This window comes from Aspergillus affinis (genome assembly GCF_023601865.1).
Source record: "Aspergillus affinis strain CMG 70 chromosome Unknown NODE_12_length_464043_cov_86_772839, whole genome shotgun sequence".
In the NCBI taxonomy this organism is placed as follows: Eukaryota; Fungi; Ascomycota; class Eurotiomycetes; order Eurotiales; family Aspergillaceae; genus Aspergillus; species Aspergillus affinis.
The window spans coordinates 435,756-455,469 of record NW_026515793.1 but is presented as its reverse complement, the minus strand read 5'-3'; the positions used below and the strand labels follow the sequence as shown (position 1 = coordinate 455,469).

At 46.2% G+C, this 19,714-nt stretch overlaps 6 protein-coding genes across 6 annotated transcripts; 2 read left to right on the top strand and 4 right to left on the bottom strand.

Annotated features, from left to right (window-relative positions):
* Positions 1 to 2,178: 2,178 nt before the first annotated feature.
* KD926_001555 (uncharacterized protein) lies at positions 2,179 to 3,564 on the bottom strand (the record flags this gene model as incomplete). Its single annotated transcript, XM_053096799.1, has 6 exons — positions 2,179 to 2,334; positions 2,397 to 2,638; positions 2,688 to 2,754; positions 2,804 to 2,868; positions 2,927 to 3,358; positions 3,444 to 3,564. 6 exons carry the CDS (start codon positions 3,562 to 3,564, stop codon positions 2,179 to 2,181), a joined length of 1,083 nt encoding a protein of 360 aa, XP_052959305.1.
* A 1,421-nt stretch (positions 3,565 to 4,985) lies between these two features.
* Positions 4,986 to 5,570, bottom strand: KD926_001554 (class I SAM-dependent methyltransferase; the record flags this gene model as incomplete). Its single annotated transcript, XM_053096798.1, has 1 exon — positions 4,986 to 5,570. The coding sequence occupies one exon, from the start codon at positions 5,568 to 5,570 to the stop codon at positions 4,986 to 4,988; it is 585 nt and encodes a 194-aa protein (XP_052959304.1).
* Positions 5,571 to 7,311: 1,741 nt separating this feature from the next.
* Positions 7,312 to 8,822, top strand: KD926_001553 (MFS transporter; the record flags this gene model as incomplete). Its single annotated transcript, XM_053096797.1, has 2 exons — positions 7,312 to 7,758; positions 7,815 to 8,822. The coding sequence occupies 2 exons, from the start codon at positions 7,312 to 7,314 to the stop codon at positions 8,820 to 8,822; spliced, it is 1,455 nt and encodes a 484-aa protein (XP_052959303.1).
* Positions 8,823 to 11,656: 2,834 nt separating this feature from the next.
* KD926_001552 (threonine aldolase family protein) lies at positions 11,657 to 12,838 on the bottom strand (the record flags this gene model as incomplete). The annotated part of the gene is made up of 1 exon (XM_053096794.1): positions 11,657 to 12,838. One exon carries the CDS (start codon positions 12,836 to 12,838, stop codon positions 11,657 to 11,659), a length of 1,182 nt encoding a protein of 393 aa, XP_052959302.1.
* A 1,037-nt stretch (positions 12,839 to 13,875) lies between these two features.
* On the top strand, positions 13,876 to 14,562 carry KD926_001551 (AMP-dependent synthetase/ligase; the record flags this gene model as incomplete). Its single annotated transcript, XM_053096793.1, has 1 exon — positions 13,876 to 14,562. The coding sequence occupies one exon, from the start codon at positions 13,876 to 13,878 to the stop codon at positions 14,560 to 14,562; it is 687 nt and encodes a 228-aa protein (XP_052959301.1).
* Positions 14,563 to 16,134: 1,572 nt separating this feature from the next.
* Positions 16,135 to 17,463, bottom strand: KD926_001550 (cytochrome P450; the record flags this gene model as incomplete). Its single annotated transcript, XM_053096792.1, has 1 exon — positions 16,135 to 17,463. One exon carries the CDS (start codon positions 17,461 to 17,463, stop codon positions 16,135 to 16,137), a length of 1,329 nt encoding a protein of 442 aa, XP_052959300.1.
* Between the last annotated feature and the right edge of the window lie 2,251 nt (positions 17,464 to 19,714).

The following is a 19,714-nucleotide window of genomic DNA, read 5'->3' as shown; positions in this document are numbered from 1 at the left end:
TTAATGAGCTTACACTATTCTTATCTGAGAAGAAACTACAGATCAGTCTTGCTGTACCACTTTACTATGAGCTTCATAATTTACTATATAAAGGATCTGAGTCTCTTGGAGCTTTTGCAGGACTAGACCATGACATTGCCTCTGCAATTAGGGAAGGTCTATTAAAGTATAAGAAATATTACACATTTATGGATGAATGTTATATATACTATGCAGCAATGATCCTGGATCCTCGTGTTAAGGGAGACCTAATTCTGAATGAGATTGAAGACAAAGAAGCAGGCAGTCTTATTCTAAAGGCTATCCGTGATAATCTCTACCAGAGATATCCTCTTCCTGAGAGACAATTGCAAGAATTTAGTCCATCTCAATAGCTGACTCTAATTATCCAGTGTAGTAATGTGGAGTCTCAGATGCTTCAGCGCCTACAACCAAAAGCTATACCATATTGCTCTGATATTGACCAGTATTTCGATAATCCTCGTGTTACGATAGTCGATACAACTGATTCAAATTGGCTTTGTAATTGGTGGCGTGTACATAAAGATGGACTACCTCAAATGGCTGCAGCTGCAAGGGACTTCCTTGCAATCCCAGCCTCAGAAGTTACAGTTGAGAGGCTATTTAATAAGGGGAGAGACTTGCTAGGGATTCGGCGGCACTCCATAAAGGCAGAGACGATAAGAATGTTAATGTTAATGGATGATGTTTACTCTGCTTAAATATTAGTTGCTAAAAATCAGGAATATATACTATGGCAAGCTGAAACACATGGTCGTAACTAACTAACTAGCTAGTACTGATTACGTAGCTTTGACGGTTTGACGATATCGTCAATGTTTGCCGATATAGTATCGTCAAAGGCAAGGTCTGCCGATAATTATCGTCAACGATATAGTATCGTCAAAATCGGCAAACCGGCAAACCGTGAACAGCCCTAAGAACCAGGGTGCTTAAAGCCAAAGATTTTGACCATTCCGGCTCCTATGTTGAAAGATCAGATGCGGAAGAAGTTTGGAGTTATATAAACGGTTGCTTAGCATACGAGAACCAGCGAGGTGGTGATATCTTGTCACCTAAACCCAGACTGTACGCAATTTGCAGTTCATCGGCATTTCGTTTACGGTACTGTACTTTGAGATCTTTGTTTTTGAAATTACGTCTCTCGCTTGGCCCAGATTTTCCCTCGTTGGCGTAGGCTCTCGGGTGCAGGTCAATATAAGGGCCTACACTATATGTCTTACGGAGCGTATGAGGGTACAGTGCCAAGCCCGGAGGGTATCAGTAATCGGTAATCGGTAATACTCATTCGCCGTCCCAGCCTATCATAGTCGATGGCTATGCGGGAACCGCCCCACCGCTTGTGAGCAGTAGGGGTGGTACTAATACTTATTTACATCTCTGATCTCTGCATAAACCGAGGACTTGGCTCCACTTGGGCATTTGTCCAGGGTTCGCCAAGTCCTCTTCAGCGTCTATATACCCATTGACCTCAGTGCTCTGTCTCATCTATTTGCTCCTGTTCTACAGCTCCAAATTGCTCAAGGAGCCCCGTTCGTAGCATGAATTTGGCCGCCCGGACCGTCAGCCCAGGCGTGTTCAGAATCGTCTTCACGTCTCCTCCATCTAATCCCCCTCCGGGTTTCGCCAAATATCGTTCACGTAATTTCCTGAAGAGTGGGCAGGCAAGGAGGACGTGCCGTGCGGTCTGGGTAGCCCTCCCGCAATGGCAGTCTTCGTCCTACAAAACGAGTACTGTCAGTCGTTGGGGTTTCGGGCCTTTATCGAAATTCGAAAGCTGTTGAAGTGCGGAGTTGACTAAGCAATGGCGGTAAAGCGATCATCGCCTTGCTCGGCAGCGATATTGCGGTATTACGCAAATAAAAAGGATGAAGCTATAGAGTTGCGGTCAACATAAGCGATTTTAGCATTATAAATAGACCCCTTAGATAGCCAGAAAGGAGGTCTTCAACACCTTCAATTTGCTCGTTTGATATAGTCAATTCAATTGCTTCATTCGATCATTTTAGTGGTCCAATCTATCCGGATCCTTAGTCATTCTGCTTGCCAAGCCTTCGCCCTCCAACATGTATGGATTCTCCGAAATGGTTATAGCATCCAATTTCAGAGGCTCTTCATTCTGCACTTTTACTCTCCTTCTACCTTGAAGCGAGGGTTTCAGTCCTTGACCCTTTTTTCCTTTTTTGTTGAAAGCGGGTATGCTTGCAGGGCGATCTCCTGCCATTCTTTAGAAGCCAGGTATGCTTCTTGGATTGGGGCCAATAGAGCATTTAATCCCTTAGCGACAGCTGGTTTGAGAAGCTGAGGGGTCAACTATAGAACCGATCAGAACTGCTGCTACAATCTCTGGACTGAGAAGGACTTAAAAACCATACCACATCGCTGCGGTAATCATCATGCATCTGGTCAATCGTAGAGTAGACCAGCGGCTCCAGACCATCTTGTTCCCGGTCTACGCGGAATTCTCTACGTCCTCGCAAGCTAGATGCCGGCATCAGAACATACTCAACAAAAGCTAGAATTCCGTTCCCCTCCACAACTCGGGGTATCGCGATAGCTTTGCGAATCTTTTTGTTCACAACCTCAGGGGAATCAAGGAGATCGATTTTGCTGTCTTCTGATCCTCAGCACAAGATGTGTCACACGGGCCATGGTATTTGCCTTACCAGGGTCACTTGAGCTCATTTTCCCACCATGTAATCCAGGAACCATCGGGTTCATGATATGTGCGCGCTAGGGTCAGTCAATATAATCCGACTTAGACGGGTTGCGATAGGAAGACCTGTTTATAACCAAGTTTCGGCAGCCACTCCTTTGCCGCAATGAACAGCTTACGTTGGTCCAGACCTACACAACTGGTTAGTTCAGATTCAAGAACCTGTCTCGAAACTTGAAAACTGTCTACCTCCGAACTGAACGTCAACATCTAAGTATTGTTCGTCCAGTACCTGAAGAACGGGATAAAGTAGGCCACTTAAGGGAGCATTGTTGGTTTGTTTGACGATTTCAGCACCTGCGCGTTTCGCATCATGTTCGGATATCAGGGAGCTGAGCCTGTACATATCTAAGATATACTGAGGACTTCTCTGATAGGAGCTTCCCAACACAAACTTGAGCTTCTCTGTAGACACGCCCACTGCTCGAAGAATGGCCGTGATGGTGTACCGGTAGAATTCAACTCGCCTTTCCACCAGCTCAATCGGGGCTTTCAGGTTGTCAAGGAACGAGTGGATATCGGCCAGGAGAACTGTTAATTCGCAACCAGCAGCCAGCAGCTGGGCCATCTTGACGGCTGGGACGAAATAGGCACAGTGGGGCCGGCCAGTTGTCGCGGTACCTAACCATGGTGAGTGTCAGCGCAGTTCTCCTATACTTTCTATAGCGATACAGCCATTGAACTCAAGGGAATATGGATGACGCACCCCAATATATTCTCGGGTTGTTCCCTTCAGCGATGATCTTCTCGACCACTTCGAAGTTCAAGACCTCAGCGAGATTTTCTTGAATGAGGGCCAGCCTCTCGGATGGCTCCATGCTCGCCATGGCAATCTTTCTTTTGGGCAGTAAGAGAATTTCAGAGCGTACGAACAATTATGTGTGTGTGTTGTAGGTAAATTGGGGTAATGAGTCATTTGGTGTGAGTGTGGAATTCTGGCACACGCCAGTATATGAGTAGTCAGCACCGATAAACTAACTAACTAGCCATATTAACATATACAGTAGTTCAGCATGTGACATTAGGCCAGAAATGATAACAGCACCCTGAATGAGGGAAGGGAAAATCGAGGAAGCAGACCACATGTACGTCTACATTAATCACATAACTTCCATATTCGGCCAACGCATATCGATGTCTTGGCAGACCCACGTCCCTGTGATCTATTCTTGGGAAAAATCCCTGTGTGCATATTGGCCACACTCGAGGCCAATAGCATCACGCCACGACTAACATATGATCAAACATCAGCGTTCTCAGACACATTAAAAGCTCCACTTAAGTATATTTTAGCATACCACCTGTCACGGCGGAACAGACCGCCAGAACACTATGAATTCTGTCGGCTAGCTGAATACGCGTATGAGCTAGTATCACCAATCTATAAAGGATCATGGATCTGCATTGAGGAATTAAGGTCTCTTAGGTCTCTAACTATCTGAATCTATCTGGGAGAACTAAATAAGAATGTGTGAAAAAACAAAGGAACAAAGTCGGACCGATTGGCCCACTTTGGTCGACAAATTCCAACGATGCTCCCTGGTAATCATCAGTTGAGTTCAATTAATTGCGCAAGCCCAGCATTACTAATAGATGGATATTAACCGCATTTTTAGCATAATATAAACGGCTGAGATGGGTAGATGTACATTGTCATGTAAATCTTTTACTCTCTAGCTCAAATCTCCGTGCATGGTTAGGGAACTTAGTATCTCGAAAAATTGCTTTGTGTGTCTTCCGTCTCTGATAATTTTATACAACTTGACCTGGCACTCCTACGTGAGTGACTGATCATGAACCCAGTCAGAAGTAGTGACACTCCCTTCCATCTCGCCTTTGAATTATATTTATTATCTGTTTTGGGACTTATGGTTATTTCCAAACGCTAAGTAGCACTTAATAAGCAACTTCTTCAGTGTTAAAAAGTCAAAACATCGTCCTCTCATTAAGTGACTCACCGCATGTAGGTCAAACTGTGCCCATGAAGAACAAGGCAAATCGTAACAATATGAGGGACTTTTTCAGTCTTGAAGTTCAAGCATACAGCTTTTTGTGAATCACAATATCTAGATGATAGTAAAAAGCAATATAATTACAGGAGCTATGTAACAATTTTCAAGAATCACTGAGCACACATGCAGGAGCTTGCCGAGCCTACAGATCACTCTCTTAGGTCCACAAACGCATGCTAAGCATAGGGCACTGGAAGTGAGTTTTAGCTTATCTACAACCCACTCCATTAACTCTGTCAGTGATCATGCTCTAGTTCAAAGATGACAGAGAGCGATGGTGATTTGATCAAGTTCCGGCTCACACAGCGCCATCCACTTTCAGCGAAGACATCTTGCCATTCTTCTATTGTGGGCAAATAGACACCCATCAGAGCGTGACCAAATTCAAAGCCCAGGGTAAAGACAGGAATGTTAGCTTCAGTGACGGCATGCTCGGACCGAGGTCCGTCCAACAGGATCCTAGTCGTATCTCCCAGTAGAAAACGGTGGACTTTGGGAAACGCTTTCCGCAACATCTGTAGTGTAGCAATACAGTTTTCCCGAGGCCAGAAGTTATGACCCATCATAAAGCACGTCAACAGGTCAACTTGAGCGAACTTATCACAGTAGTCCATATTGCGCGCGTCGCCCTTCATGAAAGATAACCGATCGCCGAGACCACGTTCTATCGCCTCGACTGTGGCGACTTTGAGGGCAGGTTCGGCGATATCGATGCCAATGCCCGTCGTGTTAGGGTACCGGCGGAGAATTTGCATTAACCGCTCACCACTGCCACAGCCTAGGTCAACCACTGAGTGGAACTTGTAACCCAGCTGCTCCATGACCCTCTAGAAGACGGGGTCGAAGTGGTGGCGGTTAATATCGCGGCAGGCATATGCAATGGCTGTAGAGTCTCGGCTGTAGAAGACACCCTTGCGATTCTCGTTGTGCAGCATGTACTGCATGCGGGAGAATAGCCCACCTGAGCCTAGGGCGAGCCAGTGGAACATTGATTTAGTCCGATAGGCTTCGTCCAGCAGCGGGCCGGATGTGACCGCGTCCCCGTTACGCTCAATCACATCCACAGTGACGAGCGCGGCAACTAGGCCTTGCACAGAGGCATGGTCCAGATTGTGTTGTATTGCGAACTAGTTCACATTGACCTCATTTTGCTCTCGCACTTCATCAAGTAAACCTACTTCCCAGGCAGCACCAAAGCTGCAGCTGCAATGGTTGAATTGAAGATATCGGCGACTGCACGCTCTGGGTCAATGATTTTTGAAATCATGATATGCTCTCAGAATGGGTGAAAGAGAGTGAAGAGAGGTGAAAAGAGGTGAAAAGAGGTGAAAAGAGGGTGAAAAGAGGGCGAAAGATGAAGATGAAAACGCCCCTTTACAAGATGCCAAATGTGAGAGGAGTTATTTGAAAATGTTGAACAGCGTGTCCGACATCACCAGAAAATCTCTCATGGCCCATCTGCTCTATCGATCCTCTTATAGGCATGTCTCGTTTATCAGCGTATTGGCTATAGCAACGCTCTGCCGGTATTGAATACTATGGTAGGTGTTAAGGGCAGGTATTACTGGTATAACAAAATGAATGCACTTGCGAGCACGTGAAAACAATACAAACCCCCTTGAGATAATTCCACTTTAATTTCAACTAGTGGTCGATAACCTATAATCCTATGTTGAGTTCTACAGTCCACATTGAATAAATTGCAACCCTACTTCGCCGCTCCGTTTCATAAACATGGGCTATCTATTTTAGATTATGTGGTTAGCCTCTGTCAAAGCGGGGTCAAATTTGAACTATTGGTAAGATGATTAGCACCTTCCATTTCCGAGTCACCTCTACTGCTAGATCTTGGTATTTTCATGTTCGGCGTAATGTAACATCGGTCACTATGTATACTTTACCCGTTAAGTGTTTATGTTTCACTCACTAGCTGCGCTTGTGGCGGTGGCCATGCAATATCAATTCTGAGTGGAATAGAAAAATATTAAGTAGAACCATAAGTAGCGCTAACGCATCCAATAACTAGTGCACGATGGCCGAACGGTCCCGCAGGATTCTTATTACTAGACATACTGAGATCTACATCCATGACGCCAGCTGAGGGGACGTCCACCTAGTAAGGCCGCCTAGGTGAGCCCCCACCACTAGTAATATGTATGTACAAAGTACAGAGTACAGCCAACTACCAAGTAACGCGCCGCTGCAGCTCGTTGTCACTGTGCATATGCAGCTTCCAGCTGGTCACCGCGGCGGAACGCCTGTGGATATGGATGAGCAAACCGACTGGATTAGTTTGAAATAATGTTCAGCTCTCTAGGTCCATCTGCTTTAGTTCAGTAGATAGGGAGAGCCAGTGTTTCCTTTCCAACTGTTTTATTATTTTCTTAAATCGCGTGCTTTCCTGCTTTTCGACCATCAGTTGTTTTGTCCGGCGAATATAGTTTCACACGCAGATTCTCTTATTCCGTTCTGTTTAATTGCATGAAGACCCGTCTTCGTCGTGGAAAAGCACGCTCTCGCAATGAAACTCTATAGACGCGCTCGGGGATTTTGAGACAAGCCATGGGAAAACATGCCGCAAACTTAGCTGGTCTCCCTACTGCAAACGAGGCCATCCTCGTTACTTGGGATTCTATAGATGACACAGAAAATCCTCGAAACTGGGACAGTGCGCGGAAATGGAGAGTGACAATATCAATCTCGGCCTTCGTGCTGATGAACACACTCTCTTCGACTATCATTGCTCCAGCGCTCAGCCAAATTGCCGAAACACTCCACGTCAATAATGATGTGGAAAAAACTCTAATACTGTCTATATTTGTGCTTGGTTTTGCGATTGGCCCCTTCATTGCCTGCCCGTTGTCTGAAATTCACGGGCGCAAGGTAACTATTCATTCATGGAACTTCTTATACCTCATATTCAATACAGTATGCGGTGTGGTTAATTCCACAGCAGCTATGCTGGTATTGCGGTTTTTAGCAGGGTTCTTTTGCAGTGCGTCCCAGGGCGTAAGTCGTTTACAAGCGTGATTAATATCAAATATAAGGCTAACCCTAACGGGTAGATCGGGACCGGCGTTGTTTCTGATCTCTTCTCTAAGGAACAGAGAGGAAGAGCAGTAGCCATTTACAGCATTTTTCCGCTTATGGGCCCCATTGTTGGACCTGTTCTAGGAGGTGTAATAGCTCAGCACACCACCTGGCGTTGGGCCTTTTATGCGGCCTCTCTACTTGATGTACTTATTTTGGTTCCCAGTGTCTTCACTTTACGGGAAACCTATGAACCTGTTCTGTTACGGCGAAAGAAAGAGCGTCTGACCAAAGAGACTGGTAGGACATACCAAACTCAGCATGACGATTTGGACCAACCTCGTTCGCTGGTGTACTCAAATGCCCTTGTTCGTCCGTTGAAAATGCTCGCGACGCAGCCGATCATTCAGATGTTGGCCCTTTACAATGCAATCTTGTACGGAGTGATATATATACTGTACACTAACTTCCCTACGTTGTGGACCGATATCTACCACGAAAGCCAAAGCATTGCGGCCCTCAATTACCTATCTCTTTTTGTCGGCTCAGTCATTGCAGCAGAAGTCTCTACACGTGTGATCGATCACATACAGAGGCATCTCTACGCAACGCACGGTGGCGTCCATCTGCCAGAGTTTCGCCTGCCAGTGATGCCGGCCGCGACCCTGACCCAGGCAGCGGGCATATTTCTATACGGATGGAGTGCTGATTTTCGGACTCACTGGATCCTTCCCAATGTTGGTGCCGCCGTTTTCATGGGTGCTGCTATGACATGTGCCATTGCAGTGAATATGTATATGATTGACACCTATGGAAAGTATGCTGCGAGTGCATTAGCTGCTATCTCTATGCTTCGCCAGATATTTGGATGCTTTTTCCCCATATTTTCCCCTTATCTATATGATCGTCTTGGTTACGGGTGGGGCAACAGCGTTCTGGGATTTATTTCACTAAGTATTGGGCTGCCTTCTGTGCTTGTGCTCTGGAAATGGGGAGGCGAATTGAGAAAACACAGTCCCTACGCAAACGATGGGACAACGTAATGGTGTTTGTTGGCATTTGTGGGCATCAGTTGCGCTGGCACTAGTCTTGCAGTTGTTTACAAGATGATGCGAAGTAAAGAGTCAACTAGTTCACTCTTGGCTTCATGGATTTGCCGAAACAACGTTTTATGCCCAACCTCACTTGCAAAGCATATTATCAGGAGTTTGTTTGTGGCCTGTAAGCTCAGGACTGGAGATATTTTTTGATAATGTTCTGATAATGAGTCTTATATTCGCACGTAACTCCAAGACGAAATGCATAAGCAATACATCTACTCCCCCGCCATGGAAACCTAGCGGATTTATTGAATCTCGTGGATACTTTATAACCCTGCTGAAAGAGGACCGACTGAGAACCTGTTCCCAGACATTGAAAATTCAATGATTATTATGTTCTAACACATACTGGGTCGGCTGGTCCGCCGTTTCCGTGCGTTACTATCGGTATCCAGTTCCGTCCACTACCAGCGTCATCACGGTGTCTCTTGTTTGGGCATCTCTGATTTCCACTCACTGTTACATCCACCACGTATGTGCCATTGTACCGGTGGCTGCTTGCCTGGGATGGTCATCCCGTCAGATTTAGCACGCACTAGCGTCAAATATCAGGACGTATCCGGTAGGATATTATAGTATACTGCCTTGCTTTTCTGTTTATTGCGTCCAATCACACCGATACTCAGGAGCGTTCATGTTCCCGTCTCCAGCCTCGTCCAAAAATGGGCCCACAGAGCTCAGCAAGAGCGGACGATACATTTCATGGGGTGATTGGCCACTGCATTATGCAGTTGTCCATTTGGTTTCCTAGTCTACGGTCTACGTATATGTATGAGGGGCAGTCATAGATTTGTCACCTTATGATTCCCGACTCGCCTCTATGGGGAATACTCCAACAATCGCAATAGCGCAAAGGGGGAAAGGAGGAAATTCCGGCTGTAAACGTAGATGTTCCTTTTCAGCATAGATACCACGCCATTCTAGCCTTGTCGTTTACCCATACGTTTTATTTATCTTGACACCAGTGGATTACTCGAGATAATGTACAACGGCCGGATCCAAACACAGTGGGCTCTGATATGTTTTACCTTATCCCTTAAGCAAAATATGGTCTCACTGAGGGAAGGTATGACAGAGATAGCTATTAGCAGGTTGAACTGTATCAGAGCTATATAGCTAGCGGGAAACCTATGTTTCCGGGGATTGGTGTTAATGTCTTTGCTAGCTTTCTCTTCCCATCCGCTTACCCGCACTCGCGAACGGTCAACCGACGTAGAAAGTATTTTAATCCACACGAAAGATATATCTTATTGGCGGGTATGTGAAGTTTTCGGAGCTAAGGCAAATTGATGCTCAAGATATTGGATAACGCGCCAGTTAGAAAGTACTTATAGTGAAGGACACGCTAACTGAGGGTGCTAACATTCACCCAGTCGTGGAGAAATTACTGTTAGATTCAAAAGTACTTCAAGAGTGTGGTAGCCATAATTTTGGATAATATCTGTTACGTAGGTCCCGCCCTTGCTGAAAATCTGCTTGTTGGGGCGAAAGCCATACATGACTGAAATGCAGCTAAAGTTATGGATGCACACTATTCCGTTGCGTGGCGTTAACTATCTCCCACTAATTTGGACCCAGAATAAACAATCCAATCGCGTCCAACGGCTGTGGTAATGGAAACCAATCAGGGAAATTGCGGCGTAGTATGGTACTTTTGGAGGATCTCCTGGTTTCTTTAAAAGAGAAAAACGACTGATCTATGATAGGGTGAGGATGGGACTATCTCTGTCAATCGACCTCATTATTCGTCTATTTCTCTTTCTCGGGCCTTCCTTTAAAATTTATTTTCACTGTCATTTCCAGCGCTTAGAATCGAATAGGAAAATATGTTTAGTAATGCAAAAGAGATGCTTGGCAACTCGACATTATCGTACGATCAAAAGGTGCACCACATCTGTTATACCGCGACTGGCTCTTACGCCGCACCAAGTCATATATGCCAAATTCATACTATGAAACCACTGTCGCGTTTGAGAGTCTCAAAGTGAGGGCCAATAGGATACAATCGAACAAGAAAAACCTGTGAGAATGGTAAATACAACTTTTAGAAGCCGCTGGAGACAAAGGAGTAACATATGTGACCAACTCGTACCTGTATGCAAGCGTTTAGCGAAAGAAAGTAAGTGTGATTGGACACTCATCTAAGGGGGAAAAAAAGGGTCTACCCATATGATTATCCGGTTTGCACAGCATCGCCTTGCGAGACTTGAGCGATATTGTGCCTGTAAACACATTGTAGGCCGGCAAAGTCCAGAAAAAGCAACCCCTGCCATATGTTACATCAAGCTAGGCAGATGCAAGCATATCATTTTCTGCTCTGGGTACTCGCTTTAATTACAACAAAGCCTATTCAAGAACTTGGTCCTTCCCTTTGGTGCGAGGCCTGTGAATGCAAGGGTACCAAGGGCAGGGGGGTATCTTCGGAACGCTACGGGGTTCCTGCTTTTGAGTTACCTTGAACAACCTGCAAAATTCAACGTTTCACTGCTGGAGCTTTCCAGAAACATAGGCAGCAAACTAGCAGTTCAGCCGCGCTAGAAGATTTCCTGAAAATCATGGGATCTTTATCTACAACTCCGAGAGCAACCCTGCTACGAGAAAGTTTGAGGAAAACCAAACAATATGAATGTACTCGTTTTGTAACTAAAATTCAAATCTAACTAGGTATTGGGATACAAGTTGGCTCTCCAACAACTAGCTAATAATGTATGTTGCAGTCTGAAGAAGTAATGTCTCTTCTTAGCTTATAGTGAGCGGTTCGGCGGATCCATATTGCCCTATACTGTTGTGTTTGAGATAGGAGCATTTAGTACAGCTTTAAATACCCTACAGAGTTTGGTAAGCGCCTCATCGCTGATCTGGTAGTGAAAGACGATCCGTTCGTTCATGAATGGATGCTCAATGACCTTCAGATTTTCTTGGCGCATTAAAGGGTAGAAGTCATCACGCGTAACGCCAGAGGTTTCAAAGTCAAGCCAGACCATATTCGTTTCCGTTGGTCTTTGGAGCTTCCCTCCAAGATTTTCCCAAAGGGCTGAGGCTCTTCTGGCCTTATCCTGAGCTGCCTCCAACTTCCCACCAAAGAAGACATCATCGATTGCAGCTCTCGCTGGTGCAGCAATCACGCCAGCGGCCCGCAGACCACCGCCGAGGAACTTCCGAATCCACCGTGCCCGCTTGATGAAGGTTAAACTCCCAACGACAACGCTCCCGATGGGAGCCCCAAGCCCCTTAGTCAAGCACAGCTGAATGCTGTCGAAGCACTCTCCAACCTCGTGCAAGCTGTAACTTCCTGAGGCAACTGCTTCCCAGAGACGGGCTCCATCTAGATGCATATGGATGGGCGGGTTTTGAGCACGGGCCCAACGAGAAATAGCCTGCACCTCTGACAAGGGCATGATCGTGCCTGAGAGTGGGATCTCCAGACTGATCACTCTGGTCGGACAGTCGTAGGGAGTTTCGGAGAGGACGCTATTCTCTATTATGTCTTCGAGCGTGAGGTGGTAGCCATTCTTTGGAACGACCTGCTTGATGAGAGGACCGCAAAGAGTGGACGCACCCCCAGCCTCAAGGTGGATGATGTGACCTCGATAATCGGCCAGAATGGAGTAAGGAAGAGAACTCAGAGCAGTCCGAAAAGACACCTGGTTACCCATTGTGCCGGATAAAACCAGAAGTGCGGCTTCATGCCCAAGCAATCTAGCTACGTAATCCTGAAACGAATTGGTTGTGGCGTCTTCCTCAGTTACGTCGTCGCCAAGGGATGTATTAATGATGGCAAGGAGCATGGGGAAAGTAGGTTTGGTACAATAATCCGAACGGAAATCGTTGGACGCCTCGTCGCTGTTTGACCAAGCAAGACAGGCAATGGAAATTGATTGTTCATCGTTGAAAGAATTAATTGCCTCTTCTTTATTGGCTTCTGGTATGCTGGACCGAGGGAGAGGGTTCATGGACATATTACGGTCGAATTGCGTGAACTCCATAGTACTGGGATTTCAGGATTGAGGAGGAAAAGTCGCAGGAGCCCAGTGACTGAACCAAGATTCACGACTTAAAGGAGTTGCTGTTATTTTATTTTCTATCCTTTGCCCTCAGACGGGTTCGTACGAGTGTTAGAATAATATCAAATGCCTATCTGGGACCTTGTAACCAGCAATAGCGTGTGTTCAGGATAGTACCGCACTCGGGATGGGAATCCTTGCACGAGACTGAGACAATTCAATACCACACAGACTATTAGTGCGTTAGGCTAGTAGTCTACCTGCCCGAAGGTTGCCGGGGTTAGACCCCGTAAGAAGTATAATCCAGCCTGGCCTTTCATCGCAATAACATAGAAGGCGAGGTTTTGTAAATCACGAGTCTAAAAGTATCTAAAAGCCTAATCTGCCTATTTTTTAGGTGTACTTTTAATATTAACTGAGGTTGGGAGCAATTGCGACACCGCAGGGATGGATGTAAAGTCGGTAAACTCGGAAGGTATTTTTTTTATCAAGGATGGTCAATCACAGTTACATCGTGAAGGTGATAGTCGGATTTCTGCCGGGCTTACTCTTTAATGGTACCATAATACTTGATTATCTGTGATTGTCTTTTTGTACTATCCATCCTCTAGGTATTTAGTATTAGAAACAGGGATTATTCCTCGCGTCTGTAGCTTATATGCGCTGTACTGTAAAGTATTTAATTAGGAACCCAGCATACGTAGGCTAATGTCAAATCACAACGTTAAGAGAATAGGGCTACACGGATGGAGATTTTATCCAGCTTTTGAGTAGTTGAGGGGTTTCCGTGTGTTCTAATTTTAACGATGCTTAGAACCGAGCTGGTCGGAAAGTACTAACTAGAAACCTCGGCAGAAGGAAGGACATTGTTTGAGACACCAGCTATAAGCACTGCCACCGACGTAGATAGTATGCATGGAGTTAAATATTAGGGAGAACAACATTACACATCTTTAACCTCTTTGAAGTGATACTTGTATTCCTCTGCTGTTATGGCTTTCCACCAGGATGACGTCCCCAGTGGGCATATTGCGGCGAACATCGCCCAGGAAGCGGAAACTGCAAGTGGTGGTTCGCAGATAAGGGGCATTCTATGGCGGACTGAACGTGTTCCTCCAGATCTTGTGCCATTTGTCCGCGAACAATCTCCGTTCTACAAGGCCTTCCTATCTCATCTACCACATGATGTCCCCTTCTCCAGTCTTCCCTTGACTGATGCTGAAGCATACTGGGCTGCAGGAAAGGCCTCTGCTGACAATATCCTGACGAAGCCCTTCCGAGATGGTGTAGTAATGAGATCTGGCGGTTCCACTGGTGCTCCAAAATTCGTTTATTACACCCGTGATAAGCTTCAGCGCATTTGCAGTATTAAAGCGACTGTCGCTTCCGTGTCTAGCGGGATCCTCCCCGGTGACCGAATTGCCAATCTTAGCCCCATGGGCGGCATGTACGGGAGCTTCATGTTCAACAACACTGCGATCATGGAGCTGCCAATCGACAACGTCCAGCTCCCCATTGGCGGGCAGCAACCAGAGGACGTGATGGCAGATACAATGGACAAATTTGAGGCAACTGTAATCCTCACTACCATCTACTCTGCGAGTAAGCTAGCAGGATGGCTGCTTGAGCAACAGCGCACCTTGAAGACCGTCCGTCTTATTTTATTCACCGGCGAGTAATTCTTCAAAGATGTGCGCCCACTTTGGAACCGGGCGTATCCCAACGCCCTTATTGCTCCGTACCTGTATGGATCCGTAGAGTGCGGACCAATCGGCCTTCCAACACACCCACCGCAGCCTGGCGGTGATGATGACACCAAGCCTGTATACAAAGTGTTAGAGCCCGCGGTATACATGGAGATCGTCGACGAACAAGGTTTGCCCATTATTTCACCGGGAGTAAAGGGTTCTGTTGTTGTTACACACCTGATCAAACGGCTTCAGCCATTGATCAGATACCCCGTAGGTGATATTGCAGCCTGGGAAGACTATGAGCGAAGAACTTTCAGGCTGTATGGACGGGAGAAGGTGGCCCTAAAAATAAGCACGACAATCCTAGACTTGCCGGTCCTGAAAACATTAGTTGGGATACATCTCTCTCCAGATATCCCATTCCAAAGCGTGGTCCGGCGTGCCAACGGACAGAATGTGCTTGTACTTAGAGTTGCGATTGCCACACCAGATAACTCTCCAATGATCAGAGACGCTATGGAAGGTCATCTGGCCGAGATATTGCATAGTTGGATACTCAACAGAGATGCAGGCCTTATAGCACCCCTGGCGATTGAATATGTGGACATAAAACATCTGATACTCGTCCCTGGAAGCGGCAAGGTGAAAAATTTTGTTGAGGAGCGGTTTGACTAGCCAGGCCGCGCAGTACGCCAACTGAATATTAGGTAAAACACCTATTATGAGTGCGTGTGTCAAATTCGCACACATTTTTAATCATCAATGTTTGAGTTAGCTGAGATTCAGTCTATTATATAACGACCTTCAGTCGTGAGATCATATTGTCATGAGAAATCTATCTATATGCCAAACACTTATGATTTGCACATATTCCTCACAAAAATAAACAACATGTAAACAAAGAGCGTCTATTAGAGGTACTCAGGTAGAACCGCCAGCGTGAGATAATTTGTTTTTGGAGGATGTTTAGTTGTTAAGAATTGCGATCGCATGAGCTTTTCCGTAGCTTCCTTGAGCAAAGAGAGAGCGGATCTTTAGAGTCGGCCGAAGACCTCTATTGAGGCGGAATCGCTGGTGAGCGAAATCCGGAGGCAGTTTCTGTTTTGGAGCAGCGATGTGGGCGGGTGGCGCGATTTCGAAGCACTTTGATACTGATCCCTCTAATCCTCTAATATTATTGTTTGTACCGTATTCAACTACGAGGTAATACGTGTATCGGTCCTTATGCTACCATAGTACATGTGACTGCAAAGCTAATTTGTCAGAGTTTGCTGGGGTATTCGAACAATATCTGAACAGATATGATTTGAGCTTGAAAGCCGTGTTGTATTGCGTGACTTCCAGTGGGGCGCAAAAGGAAGTGGGAATGGGTTTAGTTGAAAGTCCTACATAAAAGCACTAACTGACCCCTGCGCTAAGGCCTCCGGGGTCGGTTAGGGTCTGGTTTGTCCTTCCAATCTTGGTTAATTACATTACAGGGCCACGAAAGGCCCCCCAGAGGCTCCAAACTAATTGGTCTTTTGAATACTTTCCCAGAGATCGATGTGTGCGCACACTTGTCTAATGAAGTACACGGACCTGCAGGTTGAGCCCCTCTTTCTGTCCCGTGATATGTTCCTTTACCTCGAAGTTCTCATCCTTGTCTGGTGCAGCATCGTGTGTAAACCTCCATTCTAGCTTCCAGAGGGCGACTGCAAGTGTTAGCATCAGTTCCGCGGTGGCAATACTCTTGCCTATGCAGCTCCTAGAGCCGCGCGAGAAGGGTAGGTATGCGGCGAGTATTGTATCCCGTGCAGGCTGGCTCTGAGCTAACCATCGCTCTGGCCGATACGCGAACGGCTGGTAGTAATGTTTTGGATCGTATTGCACACTCCAGATACCTACCCCAACGTCGTACCCCTGCGGTATGGGGACGTTATCCACCATGACACCATTTGACTGCGATTCTCGCCATAATGACGAGCCGACCGGAGGAGACAGACGCATCGCCTCGTTGATGCATGCTGAAAGGAACTTGCAGGCGCTTAGCTTGCCCCCCAAAACAATCTCCTCAGGACGAGAAAAACACTCTTTTACCTCGACCCTGGCACGCTCCTGATACTCAGGGTGTTTGGCTAGATAGAAGAATATTCCCGCAATGGCGGTTGATGTGGTGTCCGCGCCGGCAACAATGAGCGTTGTAGCCTCGGCAGCCAGTTCGTTTGGAGAAAAGCCCTGATCCGTTTCCGGATCCTTCGATTTGGCCAGAAAGGAGTACAAATCGTTAAAAGTGAACCCTTTGCGTTCCGCAAGCTTGGCTCTGTCACGGAGGAGTCGAGTGACGAAGGAGATAAGGAATGAACGAGCAACGATTGCTACTGGGAAAAATTGTTTGTGAATTTTCCAGTATCGGAGGGCAGGGTACTGGAACAGGACAGCCATGCGGACATTGGAATTGAGAATAGCGTCCACGGCTCCTCTATGCTCCTCTTTTCCGAGCATATTGCAGTTACTTGAGAAGACGATGCTTGTTACGATGTCAAAAGTGAGATAGTCGCACAAACGGGCGACATCAATGGGTGCCGACCATTTTTCTTCCTCATCGTTTTCTGGTATATCCGAGAGTACTCTGACAAACTTCCACATTTTCTCGAGGATCCTCGGCTGATAAGCCATGATACTGTTGTCGTTTAAGGCTTGGCTCAACACGCGCCGTCTGCGGTTATGCAGCTTTTTATGCCTCAAAGTTAGAATATTTGGGGCTTTATGGACTAATGCATCGTATGCTTGTGATTTTAGCAAGGATCCATTGTAGTTGTAGATATCGTTAACGGCCCTCGCGGAATTGATTAAGATTCGATTCGGGGCGTACCGCACGACTTTGCCGTAACGTTCATGACACTCCCACATGTCGACGTGGATCCTGCCCGTCCAGCCCTGGTAGGCAGCATAGAAATTTGATATCTTGGCCAGAAAGGGCCCCGGATATCTGGTGTAGGGGTGAAATAGAAGGCGGTAGACGCATAATACTATGGCCTAGACAGTATGTTAATCTACCGATATAACAATATGAACGAGAATGGGAGAGATCTGACGAACATATACCGCAATGATGAGGAGGGCTGCCTGTAGTGGCGGCCGAATACGGCTGAGAATGTCACGAACAGTGACCTGCCTCCAAAGACGTCCCTTCGCGATGCCCTATGACCTAACTATCCGATCGGGACTAGCGTCAGAGCTGTCCCACACATATCGTGATCAGCTCCTGAATAGCTTCACAACCTAGCTTAGCTTCTTCGTTCAATGCCTATCCTACATTCTTGCGATTCCCTATCGTCAGCGTAGCTGTTCGTAACACCACTGGCTCTGTATGTATAATGGGATCTAAGCAGCCGGCGAGGAAGGACGAAAAGAAGAGTATGTCATAATGCAGCCGGCTTGTCACGGAAAATCTGCCAGTTGCGAGAGAATAGAGAGGGATGAAATTACAACCCCTGGACCCTGAGGCCATAATAATTTTAACTCGGGCCCAGCCCAATCTGAAGCTCTCACTTAACCCATCGCCTCACCTTGTTACCGAACCGAATCGTCTAATGTCGAAACGCGAGATCTTGTTTCTGCGTTTCGACCACGTATTCAACCAACACAGCCGGTCAATAACAGGTACATGTATTACATCTCTTCAGCTCGCTCAGGATTGTTCCTACCACCCGAAGCCTGACGCAGTCGATGATATCGCTCTCTCTCTCTCTGTTTCACCTGCAAAGCCGAGGTCCCACCCAATGCCCTCATTAGAGCTTCTTAACATTCACCAGAAGGACTGTGTATGGCAGCGTCAAACCCACAAATCCCTCCTACCAAACCCGCAGTGTCAGTTGGAGACCATCAACATCGTTTTCACTACAACTCGTCGCAATTGAGCTCGAGAAGAAGCAACAAAGCACTTGGCTAGTGGAAACGGCATCAGCAATGTACCCATAATTATAATCCTTGAATTCAGCATTGCCAGCTTTTGCGAGATTCTTAGCGGAAATGGGACTATGTGTAGACAAGTGTTACCTGTCTCATTTGCAAGCTTACTATAGTTGCACCACGAACGCAACTAGGGGCAAGTACCAATCAGGGAAGAGAAAAAAGCGTAATAGTTTTTATCAGCGGAGCGCTGACGGAACTGTATAATACAGCGCAAAATTCTGCAGCCGCCAGATAAGGGAATAGGTAGGAAGCGAACCCAGGCATAAATGCTTTCATTGGCCTCGCCGAGGCTCAAAGTTCGCCCTGGTAAAGCGGTACATGTAAGGTCTAGAAAACCTATATAGCGATAGTAGATACTTGAATATTGCCGTTAGGCACAACACGTCAGCGCATTAATTCAGGCAAGTCACTAACTAATTGGGGTTATGACGATACAAGGGACCACAGATTTCCGTTAAAGTAACCTCTTTAATTCAGAATACAGCTCTTAACTTAGAGCCACGGATACACTGGGCATTCTCTCGCACCGTCTATACATTCTGTAAGAATGAACGAAACTGACAAAATAAAGATTTACCGCGTCTACTCTGATTACACTTACCTTGCGCAACAAACATCAAAGGCTTGTCCGAAACAAAGGCCCGTAACTGGTACCAGAAGCGACGATCAAGTAAAATATATCGAACCGCAAATCATTTTCTAACGTACTCCAAAAGACTTCTCTTTCGACAGGCTATTCATGAAGAAATTGAAAGTAACTGGAGACTTTTTACTTGAGAAGGATTGACCGAGACTGCTAGATTGGAGTGCCCTTTGCGAGTTTAAATAGTCTCGATACATTATCTTTCTGTTTTAGGGATTTATTTTATAAATCAGTCAATGGGTTCTGTTCAAGGACTTCGAGATTCTGGAAACCAGTGAGGATCCCAAGAGCCAGTTTGGGCTTTCTAAGATCTACGGTTCCTCTATACTATCATGCGTCGGCTATAATATCATTCAGTGATTTCCGTGCGAATATTTCGTATAACGTCTACTGACACATGTATTACGTATCGACTATCATGCTAGCAATGTCTGCAGATTGCTTAGACAAGAAAGAATAAGGCTCTATATAAGGAATTTAACCCGATTAGAATGAATCTGTTATAACTTTATACTGTAGTTAGCAAGCCTTCCAGGCCAGGAT